Source organism: Dipodomys merriami, unplaced genomic scaffold (genome assembly GCF_024711535.1).
Source record: "Dipodomys merriami isolate MVZ:Mamm:240054 unplaced genomic scaffold, mDipMer1.0.p SCAF_13, whole genome shotgun sequence".
In the NCBI taxonomy this organism is placed as follows: Eukaryota; Metazoa; Chordata; class Mammalia; order Rodentia; family Heteromyidae; genus Dipodomys; species Dipodomys merriami.
The window spans coordinates 23,942,280-23,962,854 of NW_027202604.1; the positions used below are offsets into that span (position 1 = coordinate 23,942,280).

The 20,575-nt window shown below is 41.9% G+C and overlaps 1 protein-coding gene across 3 annotated transcripts in view; it reads left to right on the plus strand.

Moving 5' to 3' along the window:
• Positions 1-20,575, plus strand: part of Slc25a26 (solute carrier family 25 member 26) — an 83,791-nt gene that overhangs the window by 56,545 nt on the left and 6,671 nt on the right. For 2 of the 3 annotated variants that reach the window (XR_011371166.1, XM_070018918.1), the window contains exons 6-8: positions 3,446-3,490; positions 14,390-14,459; positions 20,491-20,555. Coding sequence is in view for 2 of the 3 variants with exons in the window: in XM_070018918.1 (XP_069875019.1) it covers positions 3,446-3,490; positions 14,390-14,459; positions 20,491-20,555 (180 nt within the window). In the remaining variant the exon portion in view is untranslated. The remainder of the gene's footprint in view (positions 1-3,445; positions 3,491-14,389; positions 14,460-20,490; positions 20,556-20,575) is intronic. The other variant, XM_070018919.1, reaches the window with a different exon arrangement.

A 20,575-nucleotide genomic window follows, 5' to 3' on the forward strand; every position in this document is an offset into this window, starting at 1 on the left:
TCAAAGCCAGCCTGGGCACCTTCCTATCAGCCTTACCACCAACTGACAGCCAAAAAAAAAGCCAGAAGTGGAGCTGTGGCTCAAGAGGTAGAACACTAGCCTTGAGCACAAAATCGCCGGGACAGTGCCTAGGCCCCTGAGTTCAAGCCCCAGCTGTGGCACCAAAACAAAACATAAACAGGCACCAGTGGTTTATACCTCTAATCTTAGCCATTCAGGAGACTGCAGTATGGAAGACTGTGATTTGAAGCCAGCCTAGGTGGAAGAGCCTTTGAAATTCAATTTCTAAAATAAATAGCAAAAACCAGGACAGGAGGAGAAGCTTTCATGGAAAGATCACCATTTAGGCAAGTAAGCAAAATAAAGAAATAAATCCACAAAGGGTATTTATGGTTAAAATTCTTTGCTGATAGGTCAAATGCTAGCTCTACATTGGAGGTTCTTATACTTTGTCTTTTCTTCCCTTCCTTCTTTCTCTCCTCCTCCCTGCTCCTTTCTTTCCCAGAGCTGAGGACTAAATTCAGGGCCTTGCACTTGTCAGGCAAGGGCTCTTCCACTAGGCTAAATCCCCAACCCTTTTTTGCACTTTTTGATGGTCACTATGGGCCAAGGAGATCTGAGCCTCCCTTCCCATACTCTTGGTACCACCAAAGTGGAGTGAGTAAAGGCACAGCGGGATACTAATGGACACAACCCTAGCCAAGCACAGCGACTTGGAAGTTGTCATGCAGCGCAGGAAGCTCCTCTGTGCGTCATTTGTAGGATCTCTTGGAAATGAGAATGGCCCAGCCCTTGCACCCACTACTGTATCTGTGGCAACCCTACCACTTCCTTGCTGACTTTCAAACCCTTTGTAGTGGAGGTCTTGCACACAGTTTTCTTGAGTTTTAAAAATCTTACTCCTGGAGAGTTCTGGTTGTTTCTGCCATATATGGTAACTTACACAGCTTTTGAAATGATTTTGTTTGTTCTTTAAGCCTCCCAGCTCACTTAATGATGTTGTGTGCATTGCAGCTTATAGTTAAGACTTTTTTTTCTTTTTCCTTTTCTTTAATTTTTTTTCCCTCAATACTGGGGTTTGAATACAGGGCGTCATTCTTACTAGGCAGTACGCTGGATTTTTTACTGGTATTCTGATGTGAGTTCTATTGAAACGTAAAATTTTAAGGTAAATGATACCTTAGAAATTCTATCTTCATGACCCTGCCATTATATTATAAATGGCTTTCTTGCTTTTGAAGGACTCTAGAGTTACAGTCCAATTTGAGGAAAGGTAAGGAGTGCTCATAAGATGGTAGATAACAACAGCCACCAAAAAGGAGTGTTCATAACATAATTGTATACATTGTTTATGCCCCTTCCTCCTGTTTACCTCATAGATTTCTCTTTATCTTCCTTCCCTGGAATCCTCAGTACTTGCTGGAGTACAGTTGTTGTGATGTTTGTTTGTTGCTAAGTGGAGCCTAGGTTGTATTTTAGCAGATTTCCTCCACATCTGCATCTTTGATGGTGGCTGGGTTTATGGCCTCTCACTTATTAGTGCTCTAGGTCATAACAACCTTATTCAAACACAACATCTTATGCGGCGGCTTTAAACAGGTCATGACAGTGAGTGGTTTTGTAATGTTTGGTGCAATAACGTGAGTATGCTGTGTTTTGGAGTAGAAGACTTCTGAGTGCAGCTATTCATTTTCTTCATCTATAAAACATAGTAGAATAACAGTTTACAGCTGTTTGGGGTATAAAATTGCACATTTTGAAGAACCATCACTGTTGTGTAACTGCAGAGCTGACTGGGGGGGCGGGGGGGGGGGGGAGAGCTAGCGCTCGGGCAGGGCAGGGCAGGGCAGGGCAGGGCAGGGCAGGGCAGGGCAGGGCAGGGCAGGGCAGGGCAGGGCAGGGCAGGGCAGGGCAGGGCGCTGTGTTGTGCTAAGGCCAGGGGAAGCGTTTGTGTTCACTGTGGAGCCGTTTGTGACAGTTCTTCCACATGTGTGCAGCACATTTCTACCATGGTTTTCTATCCTGAAATGACAGCAAGTGTGCAACACAATTCAGCTTGAAGAACTTTGAAGAATTTTCATACAACATCAGGAGTTTATCTTACTGGAAGCCAAAAATAAATTTAATTATTTAAGCATTTATAGCATATTTAATTGTCTTCGGCTGTCAGTTAATTTTGGTTTAGAGAGTAAAGTTGAGGTTTACTGTTGGTTTGCTTTTTAAAATAAATATCCACTGGAATTGTTTGGCTATTCCAGATGTGTGATTTTTAAATTACCTCTTTAAACCAAAGGAACAATTTGATGAATAACTTTAATAGAGGAAAATAGCCTTAATGTTCGTCCATAGAATATACAATCTAACAGCATTAAGTACCACAGTAAGTTCAGATAACATTCAGACCATCACCCTAAAATTTTATGGGTTATATTAAACAAGAATAGTCCTGGCAAGGATCTTACAATAAATTTTAAAGCTTTTTTCATCTTACAAATGTGAAATATTCATATTTCTGTTAGGAGAGAAGAAAATAATCTATAATACTACCAGTTAGTCCTTTGGGGCATGTTTTATTATATATAATACATTTTTAGAAATTTAGAAAAGCTTTAGGTAACATTATAGAATCAACTTTTGGAGTTTTGATGATTAATTGAAAATACAGCTCATGTTGGAATCAGACCATGTCGATCCTTTTGTGTTTGATAACTAAAACAACTAAACTACAGTTGCATTCTCTAGTGGAACTTGGACAGTTAATTCAAGCTAAAAGCATTGATTTTTCTCTCTTTCTTTGCCATTTCCTTCTGAATAGAAGGCAGATTTTCTTTCTGTGGTAACTGTCAAACTCAAGCCTCCCTCTTACTCTAGCAGAATTAATTGCTGGACTTTTAAGTTTCTGATTAAATACAAAAACTTGAGAAGCAACTTCATGCCCTAATAAGAAGCAAATCCCTGTTAATTTCACACTTGCCATAGGTTCAAGTCTACACTGACCACCATAAGGGACTGAGCTGAAGACAGATGACATCACTGGGGCCAGAGTGTGCCCGGGCATTGTCACTGCAGCTTTGGCCCACTGGGCCAGAGTGGATGGTACACAGGCTTACGGGAATGGTCCATTGGGATACAGGCTTTTGTGTTTCAGTGCCCAGGACTTGTCCACATGTGCTTTTCCCTCCATTTCACACTGTCACTTGATGTGTGTGGGCTAGAAAAACTAGAGGGTTTATAACTACATTATTCCTCTTCTTCTCAACCTGCATAAATTTGCTTAATATTGGCTATTTTTATGTGTATGTATGTGCATGTATATGTAAAGTTGTATACACATATCTTAAAGTTAAAATGAAATGTCTCTGATAATTACAGGGTTTTACAACAAAGAATGCCAGACAAATGCTGATTTTTCTCACCTATTTTGTTTTTTTCTCCTCTTCCCCAGATTCCTTTCTCTTTGGTCCAGTTTCCCTTGTGGGAGTCCTTAAAAGTAAGTTTTTCAAGGTTCATATGCAATCTCTGTCCGTTTTTCACCAATAGAATATAATGGTGAGTTTAAGACTCATCAGTATTACAGCTGAGAAGATCTTGTGCACGTGATTTGCACACAGTGAGCCTGTCCCATTGGTCTCACCTGGTATTAGGAGTGCACAGAGCAGGCAGGACTGAAGAAACAGCTTTGTCTTTGCATATTTCCATATTACTGCTGTTTTTCTTCACACATATGTGTTTTATTTCACTGTATAAGTGTACAAGTGTGTGTGTGTGTGAAAGAGAGAGAGAGAGAGAGAGAGAGAAAAAGAGAAAGAGAGAGAGAATATAACATCAGCAAGAGTACAGAAAAGACAGCAAGGTCATGAATGAGTGAAAGGCCAGGACTCCTTGAGACACATCAAGCAGGCAAGAGGAGGCTATGGGGTTCCCAGTAAGATGTGGAGCCCTTAGTGAGAAACAGCAGTGTGGGCACTCGCGAGGAACTCCTGGAGAAAACACTCATTTGTTCAGCAAGGAAAAATAATTTAAAATCTGATTGCACATAGACTTTGCATTAGGCTTTGCCACAGTGATACTGAAAGGTGTGGACCATGATATTAAGTACATAATACCTATGTACTTTAAATGCCAGCATTTTAAAGACTAATAAAATATTAGAGAACCTCTTATATGGTAAGGAAAAGTACTATTTTTGAAAACTTTCATGTTATACCTGTGTGCATGTTCTTGAATTCCTATTTTATTGGGTTTCTATGTATTTCTTGCTGGGCTAATGGTGAAAAAGATAGAAAGATCTTAGTGAAGTAAAAATGACTCATAAATAACCAAAGGTAAAATGGCACGGTATCTGGATAGCTAGCTGGGCACTGGTGGCTGCTGCCTATAATGCTAGCTACTTAGGAGGCTGAGATCAGAGAATTCAGATTCAGAGTCGGCCTATGCAGACAAATCTGAGAGACTGTTACCAACAGTTAGCCAGCTGAGATTAGAGGTAGAGCTCAAGGGTTGAGTGTCAGCCTTAGCAAAATAGCTTAGTAAGAACTGGAGGCCCCAAGTTAAAGCCCCAGGAATGGTGTCCTCTTTGCCCTAAAAAAAGAAAGAAAAGAAAAAAATCTAGTCGTTAGAAAAAGTGAAACAAAAGGAATCCATAATTGTATAGAATTACTATTCACTAAATGATCATACACAATATCTTTTGAAGAATGTCATGAGTTATTTGAACTCTATTGAAGTTATACACTAAAGAATAATAAATTTATATATAACATGACTTTTTTTTTTTTTTTTTTTTTTGGTTGTGGGGCTTGAACTTTGGGTCTGGACAATGTCCCTCAGCTCTTCAACTCAAGGCGAACACTCTACCACTTGAGCCACAGTGTCACTTCTGGTTTTCTGGTGGTTAATTGGAGATAAGAGTCTCACGGACTTTGCTGCCCAGGTTGGCTTTGAACCATGATTCTCAGATCTTAGCCTCCCGAGTAGCTATGATTACAGGCGTGAGCCACCAGTACCCTACTAACATTACTCTTAAAAACAATATTAGGTGGGCACCCAGTGGCTCATGCCTGTAATCCTAGCTACTCAGGAGGCTGAGATCTGAGGATTGCAATTCAAAGCAAGCTCAGGCAGAAAAGTGCCAGTGAGACTCTTATCTCCAGTTAACTACTCAAAAACAGAAGTGGTATTGTGGCTCAAGTGATATAGTACTAGCCTTGATTACAAAGAGGCTCAGGGACAGCACCCAGGCCCTGAGTTCAAACCCCACAACTGACAAAATAAAAATAACATTAAAATAAAATAAAAATAACATTAACTATTGAGAAATAGTTTTTATATGTGATCTGATTTCAAGAGGTAGTAGTACTTATTTAACATAGCTTTTTTGGTCTTTTATTGTTATTTTGTTCTGAGTATGTTATTCTGTGTGGTGCATGATGAAAATAGATTTCTCAGGCAGGCTTTTGAGGCATGAAGTGACAGCCATCCAATGAGAAGGTCACATTCCATTAGCATACCAGCACTCCCTTTTAGTGTGTGGCAGAGAACAATAAGCCAACAGCTGTCCAGCAAACAAGCCTCACTTTATGTGTGCCTCAATAAGCAGCATTCACCCAGATCTGCACGCTCTGCCATCCTCATGCCTGAGCTCTGTGAAGGACTGTCTGGAGGCCCAGAGAGGGGAAGGCACAAGGCTCAGCTCTTCCCTGTTAAGGACATATGGAGGACTCTACCTAGTTAAGACACGTCATGTCACGACAATCATAGATATCAAGCTGTGCTTAAAAGAAGTTAAAAACATATATATGAAGATGCCATGTATTTTTGAACTTGAGCTTCTTGAGGAATAAGACATGATAAACTTCACTCCTTAAAGGTGTGCATTTTTGCAAATTTTGACAGATGTTGGGAACCACCACTACAACCAAGTGTTTTCTAGCGCTCCCAAGTTCCCTCAGTGTTCCCTCTGCTCCAAACCTGTGTTTTCCCCTTTTCCATAGTGTTCCCTTAGTAGATAGCATATATCCATCACAGGGCATCTTGTGCCTTCCTTCACTTCAGTAGAACTCTTGATGTTCTTCATGCTGATTCTTCATTGGTAATTTTTTTTAAATCACTTTGTAGTATTTCAAGGTGTGCCCGTGTGCAGTGCAGCACTTTGGTTTTCCATTCATCACTAATATGCACGTGGGATGCTTCCAGGTTTGGTGGGTATGAAAAAACTGCTCTAAAGATTTGCTTGTAGGATTTGTATGGATGTTGGTTTTTAAAAGTACCAGGGCGTGGTGGGTAAGCATGTGTTTGATTTTATAAGGAACTAGGAAGGCGTGTTCCACGGTGACGCCCCCATCCCTCCTTCCCACCCAGGTTCCAGGGGCTCTGTCTCTATTATTACTTGTTAGTTGATTTGAAAAAAATCAACTGGCTAATAGTGTCTGATGGTGGTTTTCATTCCTAGTTCCCCTTAAGGCTAAATAATGCTGAGCATCTTTTCATAAAGTAATAGTGTTCAAAAGAAATGACAAAAAAAAAACAAACCCAAAGCATGTGAATGTGAGATCATAGTGTTTTTAAAGAAGTCAGCAGTTTGGGTACTTGTTTTATTTTCATGTTTACGATTTTATCCACTTGAACTTGCTTTTGCAACCAGGGAGAGAGATTTTCTCTTAATTGGGTTTTTGTGGGAATGCTCCTCCGGAAACGTTCTCAGCCAGGACCTGAGCTGTACGCTGTGTGCCTCAGGGAGTGGGGTCTGGAGGTGGGACCAGTCACCATTGTCCTAAACTTAACTCTCAAACTCGTCATTGCTTCTTCTGAAGTCGCTTCATTCGTCCATTAGCCTTACCTCTGTTCTCCCGATGACCTCATCTCAAGCTCTACATTAAGATAGGATTTTTGCTGTATCACATTGCCATCCATGTTCAGCTCACTTTTCAGAACCCAAGGCCACCTGTTAGATTCCTAGTTTGTCCTACCTGGCGCAAGTCCTAACAAGTTCTCTACTTCTCATCCATTTTACACACTGGTTCTCCTCGACATCTCTGTGAAGTAATCCTTCTCAGAAAATGTTCTCGGGTGATCAGGAAATGAAGACTAAAGCGTGAAGCTGTTGGTTCTCAAGGATCTCCTCACTATGCCCGAGCTGGTTTTCCCAGCTTCTTTCTCCTCATTGTTTTTTGCAAAATCTTTCCCCTCAATCAGAGCGGCCTCCTTGCTGCTTTTAAATATTTCTCTCCTGATTGTTGGCTTCTTTCTGGATGACGCTTCCAAAGATCCCAAAGTGATGTGTATTTTGAAGCTCAGTCCAGGTTTCGACCTCCTACTCGACTCCTTCCTGTCCAGGACATATAGATTGACCCTTAGATTGTCTCCATTGCTGATGATATTTAATCACACACTGTATTGTGTATAAGACATTTTAGAACCAAGCTTAACAGTATTCAGAGAAGGCCTCAAACATCTACCATTGATAGACAAATGGCTTGTGCAGTTGCTGCGTCTTTATTGCCATCTGCTTTGAGCCAAACAAAAACAGTGGAAAACAAGATTTATATTTACTCCAGATGTTTCTGGAAGCCTAGGAAGAAAAGCGTGCCGGAGTTCATGGTGTTTAGTACCTGACAGAAACCGTGGCTTATGATTTCATCTTGTCCCTTGGCTTTGGAGGCTGCTTTAAGAGTTTTGATTCTCACATTAATAGTTCTATAGCAAACCACTTCAGTCCTCTATGCTAGCCTAGCACCACGCTGTCCACGTGACTCCTCACTTAAGGTGGCTCAGGGTGTGAGGGGAGGGAGAGGGAGAGGAAGAAAGAGATTCATGCAGTAAAGGTTGTGGCTTCCGGAAAAAAAAAAAAAAAACCTGCCTTCCTCAACTAGCTCCTCAGTCTGATCTGTATGCTTAGCTTCTGTACTTCCTCCCGAATTTCAGGTTGTGAAGCCAAATGCTTAACATCTAGTCCATTTCTATAAGTTTCTTGACTTGAACCTAAAGATGAGTGTTAGCACAGAGTTAGGGCCTTTGTCCAAAAAAAACAATAAAAGTACATCTGAATTCTTCCTTTGTCTTCTTTCTCCTCCCCCTTTCCCCTTCTTTTCTGGTCTTATATTTGTAGGCAGGTGCCCTACCACTGTGCTACAGCCTCAGCCCACTTTTGTTGAGTCATTTTCCTATTCAGGTTTATGACTAAAATGAGGCATAAAATCCACGAAGACAGTAAGATTCCTGTGGTAAGTCACACTGCCTTTTAAAATCAAATTATCAAGCATAGATCCATGTTAAGCACTTTCTGAATATGCCTGTAATGATTCATTAGTCCTTTGGAAGTATAAGATTCTGTCAGTATGATTGAAAGGGACCTTTCTAGATACTTGCATATAGTTTCTTTTTATAATGTATTTTTGTTTTTTTTGTGCCAATACTGGGGCTTGAACTCAGGAACTTTTGCTCTTTCTTGGCTTTTTTACTCAAGGCTGGTGTTCTACCACTTTAGCCACACCTCCACTTCTAGATTTCCAGTGATTAATCAGAGATAAGAGTCTCTCAGATTTATCTGCTTGGGCTGGCTTTGAACCATGAACCTCTGATCTCAGCCTCCTGAGTAGTTAGGATTTACAGAAGAGAGTCATCAGCACCTGACTATAGCTTCCTTTAAAAACAGAGTGATAGCGGGGTGCCTGTGGCTCACGCCTATAATCCTAGCTACTCAGGAGGCTGAGATCTGAGGATCTCGGTTCCAAGCCAGCCTGGGCAAGAAAGTCCGTGAAACTCTTATCTTCAATAAACCACCAGAAAACCGGAAGTAGTGCTGTAGCTCAAGTGGTAGAGTGCTAGCCTTGAGCTGAAGAGCTTAGGGACAGTACCCAAGCCCAGAGTTCAAGCTCCATGACCAACAAAAAAACAAAAACAAAAACAAAAACAAAAACAGAGTGATACTTGAAGCCAGTGGCTCAGGCCTCCAATGCTAGCTACTCAGAAGGCTGAGAGCTAAGGATCACAGTTCACAGCCAACCCTGGGCAGAAAAGTCAGTGAGACTTTTATCCCAAATTAACCACCAAAAAGTTGGAAGTAGATCTCAAATAGTGGCTCAAGTGATAGAGCACTAGCCTTGAGTGAAAAAGCTCAGGGACAGCGCTCAAGCCCCAGGACCAGCACAAAACAAAACTAAACAAAAAGAGTGGGAATGTGGGAGTGTATGCTACAACATACTTGTTCTTTCCACTTGTTTATGTTTTGCATGTCTTGGGGTTTGGGTGTGTGGTGTGATGAGTATGTGCTACCCTGTTTTGTTCTGCCTCAGCAGACACTGCGTTTGATCGCAGCCTTTCTGCCAGCTGAGCCTGCACACATCTTGAAGACCATCTCAGCCCGGTGCACCACAGTGCAGTCCAGTCATCTGTGACATGGCACCGCTCTGCCATGCCTCATTCTTATGATTCTCTGCTTAAGTGAGAATATAAACTGTCAGCTATGCAGGTTGGCCAATTTATACTTCTTTTTTTTCATTCTTTGCACAAGGGGAAGTTATTGAATGCTACTTACATTGTTGGAATTCATGTGCATTGTAGGAATTCATGCGGGGCACCAAATATTTACCTTCCTTCTTTGTAAGAGTAGCCACAAGGCACTCTAGGGCTCCAGAGATAAGGGAATAGGGCCCCCATCTTCTATCAAATCCTATAGAGCAGAGATTGCCTTTGGGGATAGTAAAAGCATAGTGCCTTTCCTTGTATTTTTCTGTTGTGGTAGAGGACGGAGGCCTGTCATTGTGTCTGCTTCCAGATGAATGGATCTTGTCAAGGCAAGACCTTCAGCTCCTTCCTTTGAACTATTTTGGATAAACATCTTTCTAAAAAGTTTAATTTTTAGTTGATGTAATGATTGCATAATTTGGGGGGCACTGTGTGGTGTTTTGCTACTTGTACATACTGTGCAGTGATCAGATGACCATTCGTCATCTCTTTGTGGCAGTAATGTCCTAGCTATCTCCTATCTCTGTTTTGAAAGATTGTGCCATAGTTAAATATAACAAGAAGAGGGTTCTTTTGCAGATAGAAGTTTTAAAAATAACCATACCTATGGATGACTCATAGTTAACATCAGGAGCATCAGTTACATTATTTTGTTGTAACTTTCTCAGACAGTGAGATGATACTGAGTGAGGGAGAGCTTTCTCCAAAAAAACCTTTTTTTTAAAAAACAGCCCCACATATAAAAAGCTCAGAGAACCTCCAGTCAGAACAAACACCCAACAAAATTTAGCCAAACACATCTAAAAATATTATGATGGAAATGACAATACCTAAATATTACTGAATAAATGTAGCATCGTATCCCACCCTGCTTTTGCTCAACAACAGTAAATACCATTCCCTATTCAAGACTTTTTTTATATAGAAATCTTATCTTTACTACTCTACTTATATAGCATGTATATAGTTGACTACCTTAACCTACTGAAACAAAGTACAAACCAACCCACATAACAGTGGTGCTACTGACGTATCCTAAGTAGCTTCATTCTAGCTGTAGGTAGTTGTTACCAGAATAAACAGTGCACTCCACATGATTCTTTTTAAGCAGTTGTGTGTGTGTGTGTGTGTGTGTGTGTGTGTGTGTGTGTGTGTGTGTGTGTGTGTGTGTGTGTGTGTGTGTGTGTGTGTGTGTGTGTGTATCCAGTTTTAAGGGAAGACTGGGTCTGTGTGAGGAACTCATGCTGGCCTTTGGCCATTTGATTACATTGCTGGAACCATAGAATGGCAGCAGCAGGTGGTGCCTGTTGGGCCTTCTTTTCAGTTTTCCATGTTTGTTTTGGAAATCTTTATTGAAGAGATGGTACATCTAACAGAGTAATAAGATCATAGGTAGCTGTTGTGTGCCGTAGCTGCACAGTAGCTCCTCAGCTCCAGGACAGGAGCATTTGGGAGAACGTTAGCTGCTAGCTTTGCTGTGTTATAAAACCTTGGCGATAGATTTGATCAGTGAGACCTCCACAGACATGATACTGGGAGCAAGTCTAGGTTTGAAAACCTTAACATCACAGTCCTCTGATGTCATTTATTTGGAATCACAGAGGTGATTTTGTACACGACTTATAATTGGTACCCACAAACATTTTATAGTGTTATACGATGGGAAGCTGCTTAAGTCCTACTGAATAATTTTTCCTGTCCTGGACCCCTATGAGTAGTTGTGTTCTTCTGCCAGTAGCATGTGTTTGGGAAGATCTGAAGTGAAAAGGAACCTGCCCCAGGCTTGGACCCAAGCGAGTGTGACTGCAGCCTCTCTCTTGAGAATACTACTGCTTACACCTGCTACTTTGGTTCCTCTGATAGGACTTCAGCAAGCAGTGAAGATTTTCTTGGGAGCAACCTGGCTATCTTTGTAGCAGTACCTGAATAGCAGCCAGATAATAGAAATATCTTCATTCAAAAAACAGGGCTGGTGTTTACAAATTGCATACTTTAAATAGTAGTTATTATGGTGAAATTCATTTAAGGCCCACAGCATAGTTAATAGTCTTGTGCCACTTTCAAGTTCTTGATTTGATCATTGTGCTGTAGAAGCTAGAATTTCTGCCACAATATGTTATTAATATACTACATTTTCTTGATCCAAATCATCAAAAAGAATGATATTGCTTTATTCGTAAGGAAATGGAAAGACTTGGAAAAATTATATTAAGTGAAGTAAGCTAGACCCAAAGAAACATAGGTTGCATTGTTTCCTTCATTTGTAATCATTAGAATGTGCCTATACACCTATAAGTAAACACAATGGATAGTAAAACACAAAAAAACTACACTTGGACATGATAAATGAAACAGGACTCTAAACATTCACACAGTGAGACCCAAGGAAGATATTCTTAGGAGAGGATCAACAACTATGGCGTATGATCATATAAAATGATGCTTATTGAATTGGACTCCAAGAAATGGAAACAAGGTTTTTTTATTTTATTTTTTGTGAGTATTTTTTCTGTTTTACCCTTTTAGTTGGTATTTTTTATTTCTGTACCTTTTGTATGTAAGTTGATCTGATTTGGGGAGGGCATGGGGGAGCACAGAAATGGTGGGACAAAGGGTGAATTAATTCAGTAATGATACTCACTTAGACATTATGTTGAAAATGAACTCTACAACTGGGAGAAAACAAGGGAAGAGGTGACACTGTTCAAAAAGAAATGTACTCATTACCTGACTTATGTAATGGTAATTCCACTGGTTCATTTCCTCTACAATAATTTTTTTAAGTTATTTAAAATATTTTCCCATCATCCTGGCTTAAGGAAGCTTTACTTAGCATAAATGCAAGCCAGGCATGGTGGTGCGCTTATATAATTCTAGCACTCAGGAAGATGAGGCAGAGGCTCTTGAGCTCAAAGCCAGTCTGATCTGCATAGAGAGACCCTGACTGTGAATGTGTGCATCAGGCTTGTGCACACAAGGGGAATCAAGAACATTTCCTTTAGCCAGTCTCCTTAAACTTGGACTTTTTCATCAATACAAACAAATGTCAATAGAGTTATATGAAAGGTACATTTTTATTTGGAATAAAAAAGGGAACAGCACATAGAGTTGAGATAACACACAAACGCCAAACACAGGCAAAGTATGGTCTCCTGTATAGTTTAGCTTTTATTTTCGTGTCTGACCTCCATCTTATGAGTTGAGGCTCCAGCATTGATTCTTTACATTTAGCCCTTTTCTGTCTCCCATCCATGCCCTTATCAGTCCTCTGTCTTCCTTGACACAAAAGATAACTAGGACTTGGTTAAAATGAAAATCCTTATTCAGATTCACAAATTATGGTAAGTTAAAAAATTTTGATGTTCTGACAGGTCCTTCCAAAAACATTTTCTCATATACCTATATTATTGAAACAGATTTTAGTGCCTGGAGAATGTTTCTGTAATAACATGCATATTATGCTGTAACTGCTAGAAGTCAAGCTGTGAGTCGTGGTAAGGAATCTGATGAGGTTGCACCTTTGTACTGGCCTGTTTTTCTACAGAACACATGCTTCCTGAGGAGCGAACTGCACATCTCTCAGAACTTTCCCTCACCTGTTGCTGTGAACAACAACAGTATATATTTTCTATGTAAAAGTTTTAGCATAATACCTGTAATGTGGCAGATACTTAGTGACTGTTAATTGATGAGGTTAATAGTCATCATTTATACTATTACATATATTTTTATTTCACTTTCCAGTGTAGTCTTACATTAGTTAAATAAGATAAATTAATATCTTTATCTTGTTTTTCCAGCCAGTTTCATCTGGCACAATTTTTATGTCCCGTCAAATACATGATAGTACATGTAATTTTCAGAAGTGTTCCCTTGTACATTATACTTCTTACCAGTCTTGGGTTGTTTTTTATAAATTTAAAGTTGCTCTGAAATTAATCATTTGTAAATGGCACTCATGTGTTTAGATTTGTCTGAAACATTTTATATTCAGACAATGTCTTATTTTTAGAAAATAAAATCCATATTTAGGTGGATTGTGTTGAATATTGGCACAGCATGCTTACTCACATGGGTATCTTAATGTTCCAGTGAGGCAGTGCTCTTTGTGTGGAACTGGTGTGTTATAAATACCTCAGCTGGTTGTCGAGATAGCCACAATCATAGATCTGAATCCACTTGTTTGTTTACCTCAGACCACATTACCCCATTCTCATCCCAGTTTCACTACTAACTCATTGCTTAAATGTTGGCAAGTTACCTAACATCTGAGCCTCTACTACTTTGTCTGTTGAAAATCACAAAATGCTAGAAATTGCCCATATCCAAGAGATTTAGGTGAAGACAATGGGAGTAAAAGTATGTTTTATAACTGCTGTTAGAATTAGTATGTATGTGTGTATACATGCATGTATTTATGCTGGTACTGGGGCTTGAACTCAACCTTATGCATTCATGTAAGTTTTTCACTCACAGCTGGTCTTCTACAACTTTAATAATTTTTAAATTAATATTCTGGTAATAGAATTAATACCCTTAAAATGTGCATAAAAATTAAAAGAACAGAGGGATTTGGCATACCTGTTCAGAACTGACTTGTAAATGGCAGTGCATATACTTAGAATTATATAGGGAATATGTAAAACACTTCATTGTCTTAAAGGCACATTATGTTTAATCTGTGTTTGTACGTAATAGTCTCTGAAATTTGTTTCCTTTGCACACTGATCATAGCTGCCACCCTCATTTCTTTGACTTATTTTAGAATGCAGTTCAGTCCTTGGGAAAGTCTCTGAGGTCATCGCCGAAGAATGCCACCAAAATAGCTCCTCACTTTAGTTCCCATCCCCAGAACTAACCCGCAGCAGGTTCCGATAAACGCAAAGATTCAATAACTTATGTTTTTCTTTCTCCTTCCACACAGGCCCTCTGGTCCTGGCGGCAGGATCGTGTGGTGGATTCTTGGCAGTCAGCAGTCTGTGGAGCTTTTGCAGGTGCAAAGGATTATGTTATACTGGGAAAGACCAAAGAGGGGGGATGTGAAAATATTAACTATGCAAAAACAACATTCTTTAGGCATTCCAGATTGTTGAGATGGAAGAGCTTCACTAGCTGAGAAAAGGGTGCTGGGGGTGCTGGGGGAGATACTAAAAAAAGGTGTCTCTCTGAAAGACAACCAATTTGTTTTTGACAAATTTCCTTTTTTCTTTTTATCTTTATGAAAGCTTTCACTCAGGCCCTTGGCTTATCTGAAAGATGATTTATGAAGTCCTCTGTGTGCAGGGCTTGCTGGGGGCAGGGCTCCCACAGCTGGTGCGTGGGCTGTGATTCACAGTTGGTGTGACACGTCTGACAGCCCGGCAGATTAACTGGTGTCGGGAGAGCACAGGCTGCTCCACAGCTTACCGGAGGCTAAACTGCACTAGGCGGAAACCATGGCCGCTCAAACACCTGGGCATTTTGGAGACATTAAAGCAGGATCAGAGTCTCAATGCGCAGTATTGTGTCATCCATCATTGAGTCATTTGAATTTTCCAGTGAGGTCTTCATGAGAACTCAGGTGCTTTAAAGAGCAGAGTAAGTGATCTTCTTAAAGCCTAAGAGAGAAGCACATGTTGTCACTACAAATAAAAAATTAATTAGCACTACAGTTGTTTTAATGGGTAGGTAGGTTTAGGTCATTTTTACTGGGAAATAATTTCCACTTTTGCTTAATATTCATTGGATTCATTTTGTTGTGAGAGTGATTAGGAAAACAGAAATCATGATTTTAGAGGATTTTTTTTTTTTGATCCTGGGTTTTGAATGCAGGGACTCACATTTGCTATGTAGGTACTCTACCACTTGAGCTTTACTTCCAGTCCCCTTTTGAATTAGTTGTTTTCAAGGTAGGCTTTCAGTTTTTGCCCAGGCTGGTCTAGACTGTGATCCTCCTGTTTGTACTTCTCTGCATTGCTAGGACAGTAGGTGCATGCTGCATGCTGCCTTGCCCAGCCATTGGTCAAAATGGAGTTTTTGTGCCCAGGCTGCCCTTGAACATGGGTCCCTGGTCTCCACCTCCCAAGTTGCTAGGACTACAGACTTGAGCCACAGCAGCTTCATAGTGTTCTTTGTTAATAATTAAACCCATTCAAGCTATGGATGTGTTCATAAGAAAAATAATCTTGCCTCCAGACATGACACCAACCTAGACTGATTAGAATGGGCCATTGTTTCCACTGAGACAGCCATTAGCTATGTTAAGAAGTGGGTGGTCTCTGTTCATTTTGCGGTGCTCGGGAGTCTGTCTTACCTAGGGGAAGTGTGAGTTTTTGTTGACTGCCTCTTGGTTCTTGGAGACAAAGTGAGCATTATGGAAATTTAGTCATCCTGGATAAGGAAGTCCACTCCAAGTGAGCAACACTCAAATTTCTGTGTGTTGAAATAAGTATATATGCTGTGACCACACATATTCCTTAAATAGAAAATTCAAAGATTTGCTGGCAGATGCATTGACAGTATGTATTACAGAAATTGGCCTTGGTTAGAGTTCCATTTTCTGAATAAGCACTTTTTCTCTACTAAGCACAATTGTCAGAGGCGAGAAGGAAGCAAAGTTCTGTTCTGTGCTAGGAACCCGCCATCCCAGCCCTTCCAGTCAAGTGGCTCATGGAGGCTAAGGCCTCTGTGGCGTGGGGTGTGGAGCTAAGAGGAAGGTGCCTGGACCCTCTCACCTTGCAGGCTCAGGTTAGCACGGAGTCTCGTCTGCCCCAGCTCCGGAAGGAAGTGGTGGCCTTCCCGAGTGCCAGTTGCCATACTTGTTTTGTAGAAAGTTACTGCAGGGACTAAGTGGATAATGTATGTTGTTGGTGCTTTGCAATCTATAAGGCTATACTTACATAAAGAACTATTGCTCTTTCAATAATAAGTAAAACCCAGAAAAAGAAGTTATTATAATAATTCATCCTCTCAAATGGAAGAATGTTAATAAAGTCCCTGTGTAGACTTAATTTCCTCTAAAAGCTTATAGAGTTTTTTGGGTTTTTTTTTTTTGGTTGGTCATGGAGCTTGAACTCTGGGCCTGGGTGCTGTCCCTCAGCTCTTCAGCTCAAGGCTAGTGAGCAGTCTACCACTTTAGCCAAAGCACCATTTCCAGTTTTCTGGTGGTTAGTTGGAGATAAGAGTCTCGTGGACTTTTCTGCCCGGGCTAGCTTTGAACCACAATCAGATTCCAAATCAGAATCAGATTTCAGATTCCTGACTAGCTAGGATTACAGGCATAAACCACTGGTGCCCAGCTAACTTACAGATTTTAAGTAGTCATCTTATTTTTTCAGATGAGGTTCTAATAAGTGAAGGACTCTGCCCAAAGTCTGCAAAAATTCCATTGTTAGCAGATGTACATAGCAGAAGACAAATGTCTTTCTAATTCCTTTTTCTTTCTGAATTTTATTTGGGACAAAAGCTGATGTAGTGCAATAAGCTTACTATTTTGAAACATTGTTGGAGGATAAACGTGGTCCAAATTGTGCGAAGGTGGACATTGTGTGGAAGGCGGAGGTGGACACCGTGTGGGAGGCGGAGGTGGACACCGTGTGGGAGGCGGAGGTGGACACTGTGGGAGGCGGAGGTGGACACCGTGTGGGAGGCGGAGGTGGACACCGTGTGGGAGGCGGAGGTGGACACTCTGTGGGAGGCGGAGGTGGACACTGTGTGGGAGGCGGAGGTGGACACTGTGTGGGAGGCGCTGGCAGCCTTTTCTGGCCAGGACGCAGGGGTGAGGAGCAGCTCTTCCCACTGTGCCTCCCCTGCACGACCAGAGGGGCAGTAGTCAGTTTGCCTTTGGGTCAGAACCCAGTTTCTGCCCCCCAGTCCAGGTGGGCTAATGCCGGCATTGAGCGTCCTCCCTGTCATCCTCGGCACTCGTCCTTGCCTGTGCTTGTTTCACACACTACTTGGCAAGATGGCCAAAAAGGCCTCTTGAGGCTGGAGGTGTTGATGGGTTGTCACGCTCAGAAATGCTGGCTTCTGGTCAGGGGTTAAGTAAGGGGGGAAGAAGAACTTGGCCAACTTTCTCACTACAAGTTCACTTCTGAATGTAAAAGCATAAAGTTCGCTGAGTATGCATGCCATTCGCTGCTGTGGTATTTCTAATCAAGTTCTCCTAATAAACACGTGTCTGAGAGAAAGGGCACGGGAGAGAGATCTGTCTGGGTTTGGAATTCTGGAATAGGGTGAAGGATTATGTGGGCCTGACATGGTCCTTACCACACATGATTAAGCATGCTGGGGACACCTGCATGGAGATCATGAGTGGGGGGCGCTGGATGGAGTGCTTGTGTTTCCCAGACTAACCAGAGGAGCAGCGGATGTGGCAGGCTTCCCAGGGATGGTCTCCCCTGACTCCTGCCTTGCACCCCCACCCCCACCCCCACCCCCGTTCCCAGCCGCTGCTCAGAGGTCATAGCTCCAGAAGTATTTTGCCAAGTGGCTCATTTATCTAAGAAGGTAAAGACTGCATTCATTTCCTAAAGAACAGGAGAGGCAATTTGATTAGCCCAAGTCCTGTTTCCGCTGAATGTGGCCTGACAAGAGATCCACCCCGAGCGGAGACACCGAGATTGTCTCACACACGGCAGGAGCATGGGAGCAGCTGATTGCTGTGCAGTGACTTCCTGTCTGATTGGTAGCGTGCTTTATATATTTGTTACTCAGTGCACGCCTTACTCCTCACCCTCTTCCTTCCTTTGACCATGTTCTCATAAGCCCTTATTTTTGCACGTCCTTCTTGTAGCCTGCTGAGGTCTGTGCATTATAGTCTGATATTTGAAGACCTCCAAATTGACTTGTGAATGCTGTCTGCAAAACAGCTTCCATCCTGGTGGTAAAATGTGGCCCCATGAAGCAAATGTGTTCTGGTTGAGTGTTTCTTCATACTGCTGTCATGAAGCAGAAATCTGTAAGAGAACCTTGGCAGGCATGCACTTTGGAGGCGGTAAACGCTGCCAAGAGGCCAAAAGAAATCTCATTTGATGTGAGCGTACTTCCATTCCTTGGTGACTTTCAGGCCATTTTAATTGATGTAGGATACTTTCAAATAGGAAAATGAGGTTTAACAATGAGACAAATTTTAATTTGGCCTGTCTTATTAGGTAGTAGAAAGAGCACAACGTTTGGAGTCAAATGCACAAGACCTACTAGCTGTGTGGCCTGGCAAGAGGGCGAATGGAAATAGAGTACCTGTGGAGATGAGGCACTGGAAATGGTGACAGCAGAGCCAGATCCGAAGCCAGCACAGCACAGGTGTTAGCCCCACCTTTCTCCTCTGCCTTCTAGAGACTGAGCTCACGTTTTCATTTTGTATAAGGGTAGATACATGTCAGGGTAACCATTGAGCATTTTGAGTGTCTCCTGTACACTGGGCTAGAGATGGGAAGAAAGCCACCATTGTCCCTGTCCCCCCCCAGAAGAGTTGATTCCTTCCTTGTAGCACTCTGGTGAGCCATGCACTGTTCTAGACACTTGCGTAGATGTGGTTTGTCTGCTTGTTACAGAGAGAACACGGAGGCACTAAATCAGTGAGCGCAGGTCTGGGCTCTGTACTGACTTGCTTCCTCCAGAAGCATCAGTGCCCTGCCCCCAAGCATGGGGCATCTTATGAAGTCTTGTGCCGGAGAGTCAGTCGTTTACCTGTGGTCAGTCACATGGTCGTAAGCCAAGGCCCTAACTTTAGAGAACTGTGCTTGAGGCCAGGCCCTGCAGGCCTTGCTGGTCAGGGCAACCGCTGATGATCGCAATAGTTCTTCAGAGAAGGAAAATAGGATGATACAAATTTGTTGTCTTTGTTTCCTTTTCTTCTTCTTCTTTTTTTTTTTTCATGGATGTGAAGCTGTCTTGGACTGTTCATAATTAAATGTGCTTCTGTCCCTCTAGGGCAGAATAAGTGCTTCAGATTTTTATTTTTAAAGAGTAGGCGTTTTTAGACTAGGTCTACAAACATGTGAAGTGTAAACATTTCTAAATTTCACATATTCATAATTCTAGTGGGGCTGAACTAAGAAGGTTCTCAACAAAGGGTTGACTAATTGAGGTTCCTTAGCTGGAAGGTGAGTGATGTTCATGGCTAACTAAAAATAGAAAATAAATGCATAAATACACCTTTCCAAAAGTGTCGTAACTAATGTGACCTGATAGGGGATAGTCACCTGATGATCTTATTTCCGCCACACATTTGGAAATACATTTGGCAGAGATCAAATGCCTCTCATGCACAACCCAGCACAGAGGGAGAAAAAAGCTGTTTCTAGAGCCCCCGTGGCAGGTGTGTTGTGTTTGACCCTCACGAAACTTCTGAAAGCCTTTAGGGTTTTTAAATTTTCTCTCCGTAGGACCTCTTGCTATTTACAATACATCTTCATACCATACTAAGTGCAATAGTGAAACCATAAACTGTAGTTTATGCTACCGATAAAAGTCTTTGGGTTCCTGTGATGGCCAAATGGCCATTCAGATAGAGAGCATAAGAGAAGATGGGAAGGTAGCCATAAGGCAGAGTGCCTGCTGGAGCTTGAGGGAGTTGAGCCTAGAAGCAGAGGAACGAGGCTGTGGCCACGTGCCTGTGAAATACCGAAGGACGTACTCTTGCAGAATCCAGCTATTCGTATATGAGTATTTGTTTGGCCATCCCTTTTGCTCTCTACGAAGCAGAAAGAAACAGCAGGCACATGCTGGAGTCAGTGTGTAGAAAAGCAGCCTAGAAAGGCCCTGGGAATGCCCGAGAGCCGTGTGCCTCTTACCTGGAGGTGTGGCCGCGTGCATGGGCGTTGTGTACGCTCCTTGAAAGGGAAAGGTGGAGTGCAGGGCTCAGTGAGAAAGCATTGCCTTTGCCCTTTTAAGATGTGGTCCCATATTCATGCAGAAGGAATGAAGCATGTGGGTGAAGATCCTGCACATGTAACTTCCGCAAAGCAGTGAGCACACAGGGTGATACAGGTGCCACCTAGCGCATGGAGCTCATCTCCCTTCCGTGTTGCGTCTCCCGCACAGGTGGCTTTGCAGCTGTTGTCACCACCCCTCTGGATGTGGCAAAGACAAGAATTATGCTGGCAAAGGTGAGTGGGATGACAGGGAT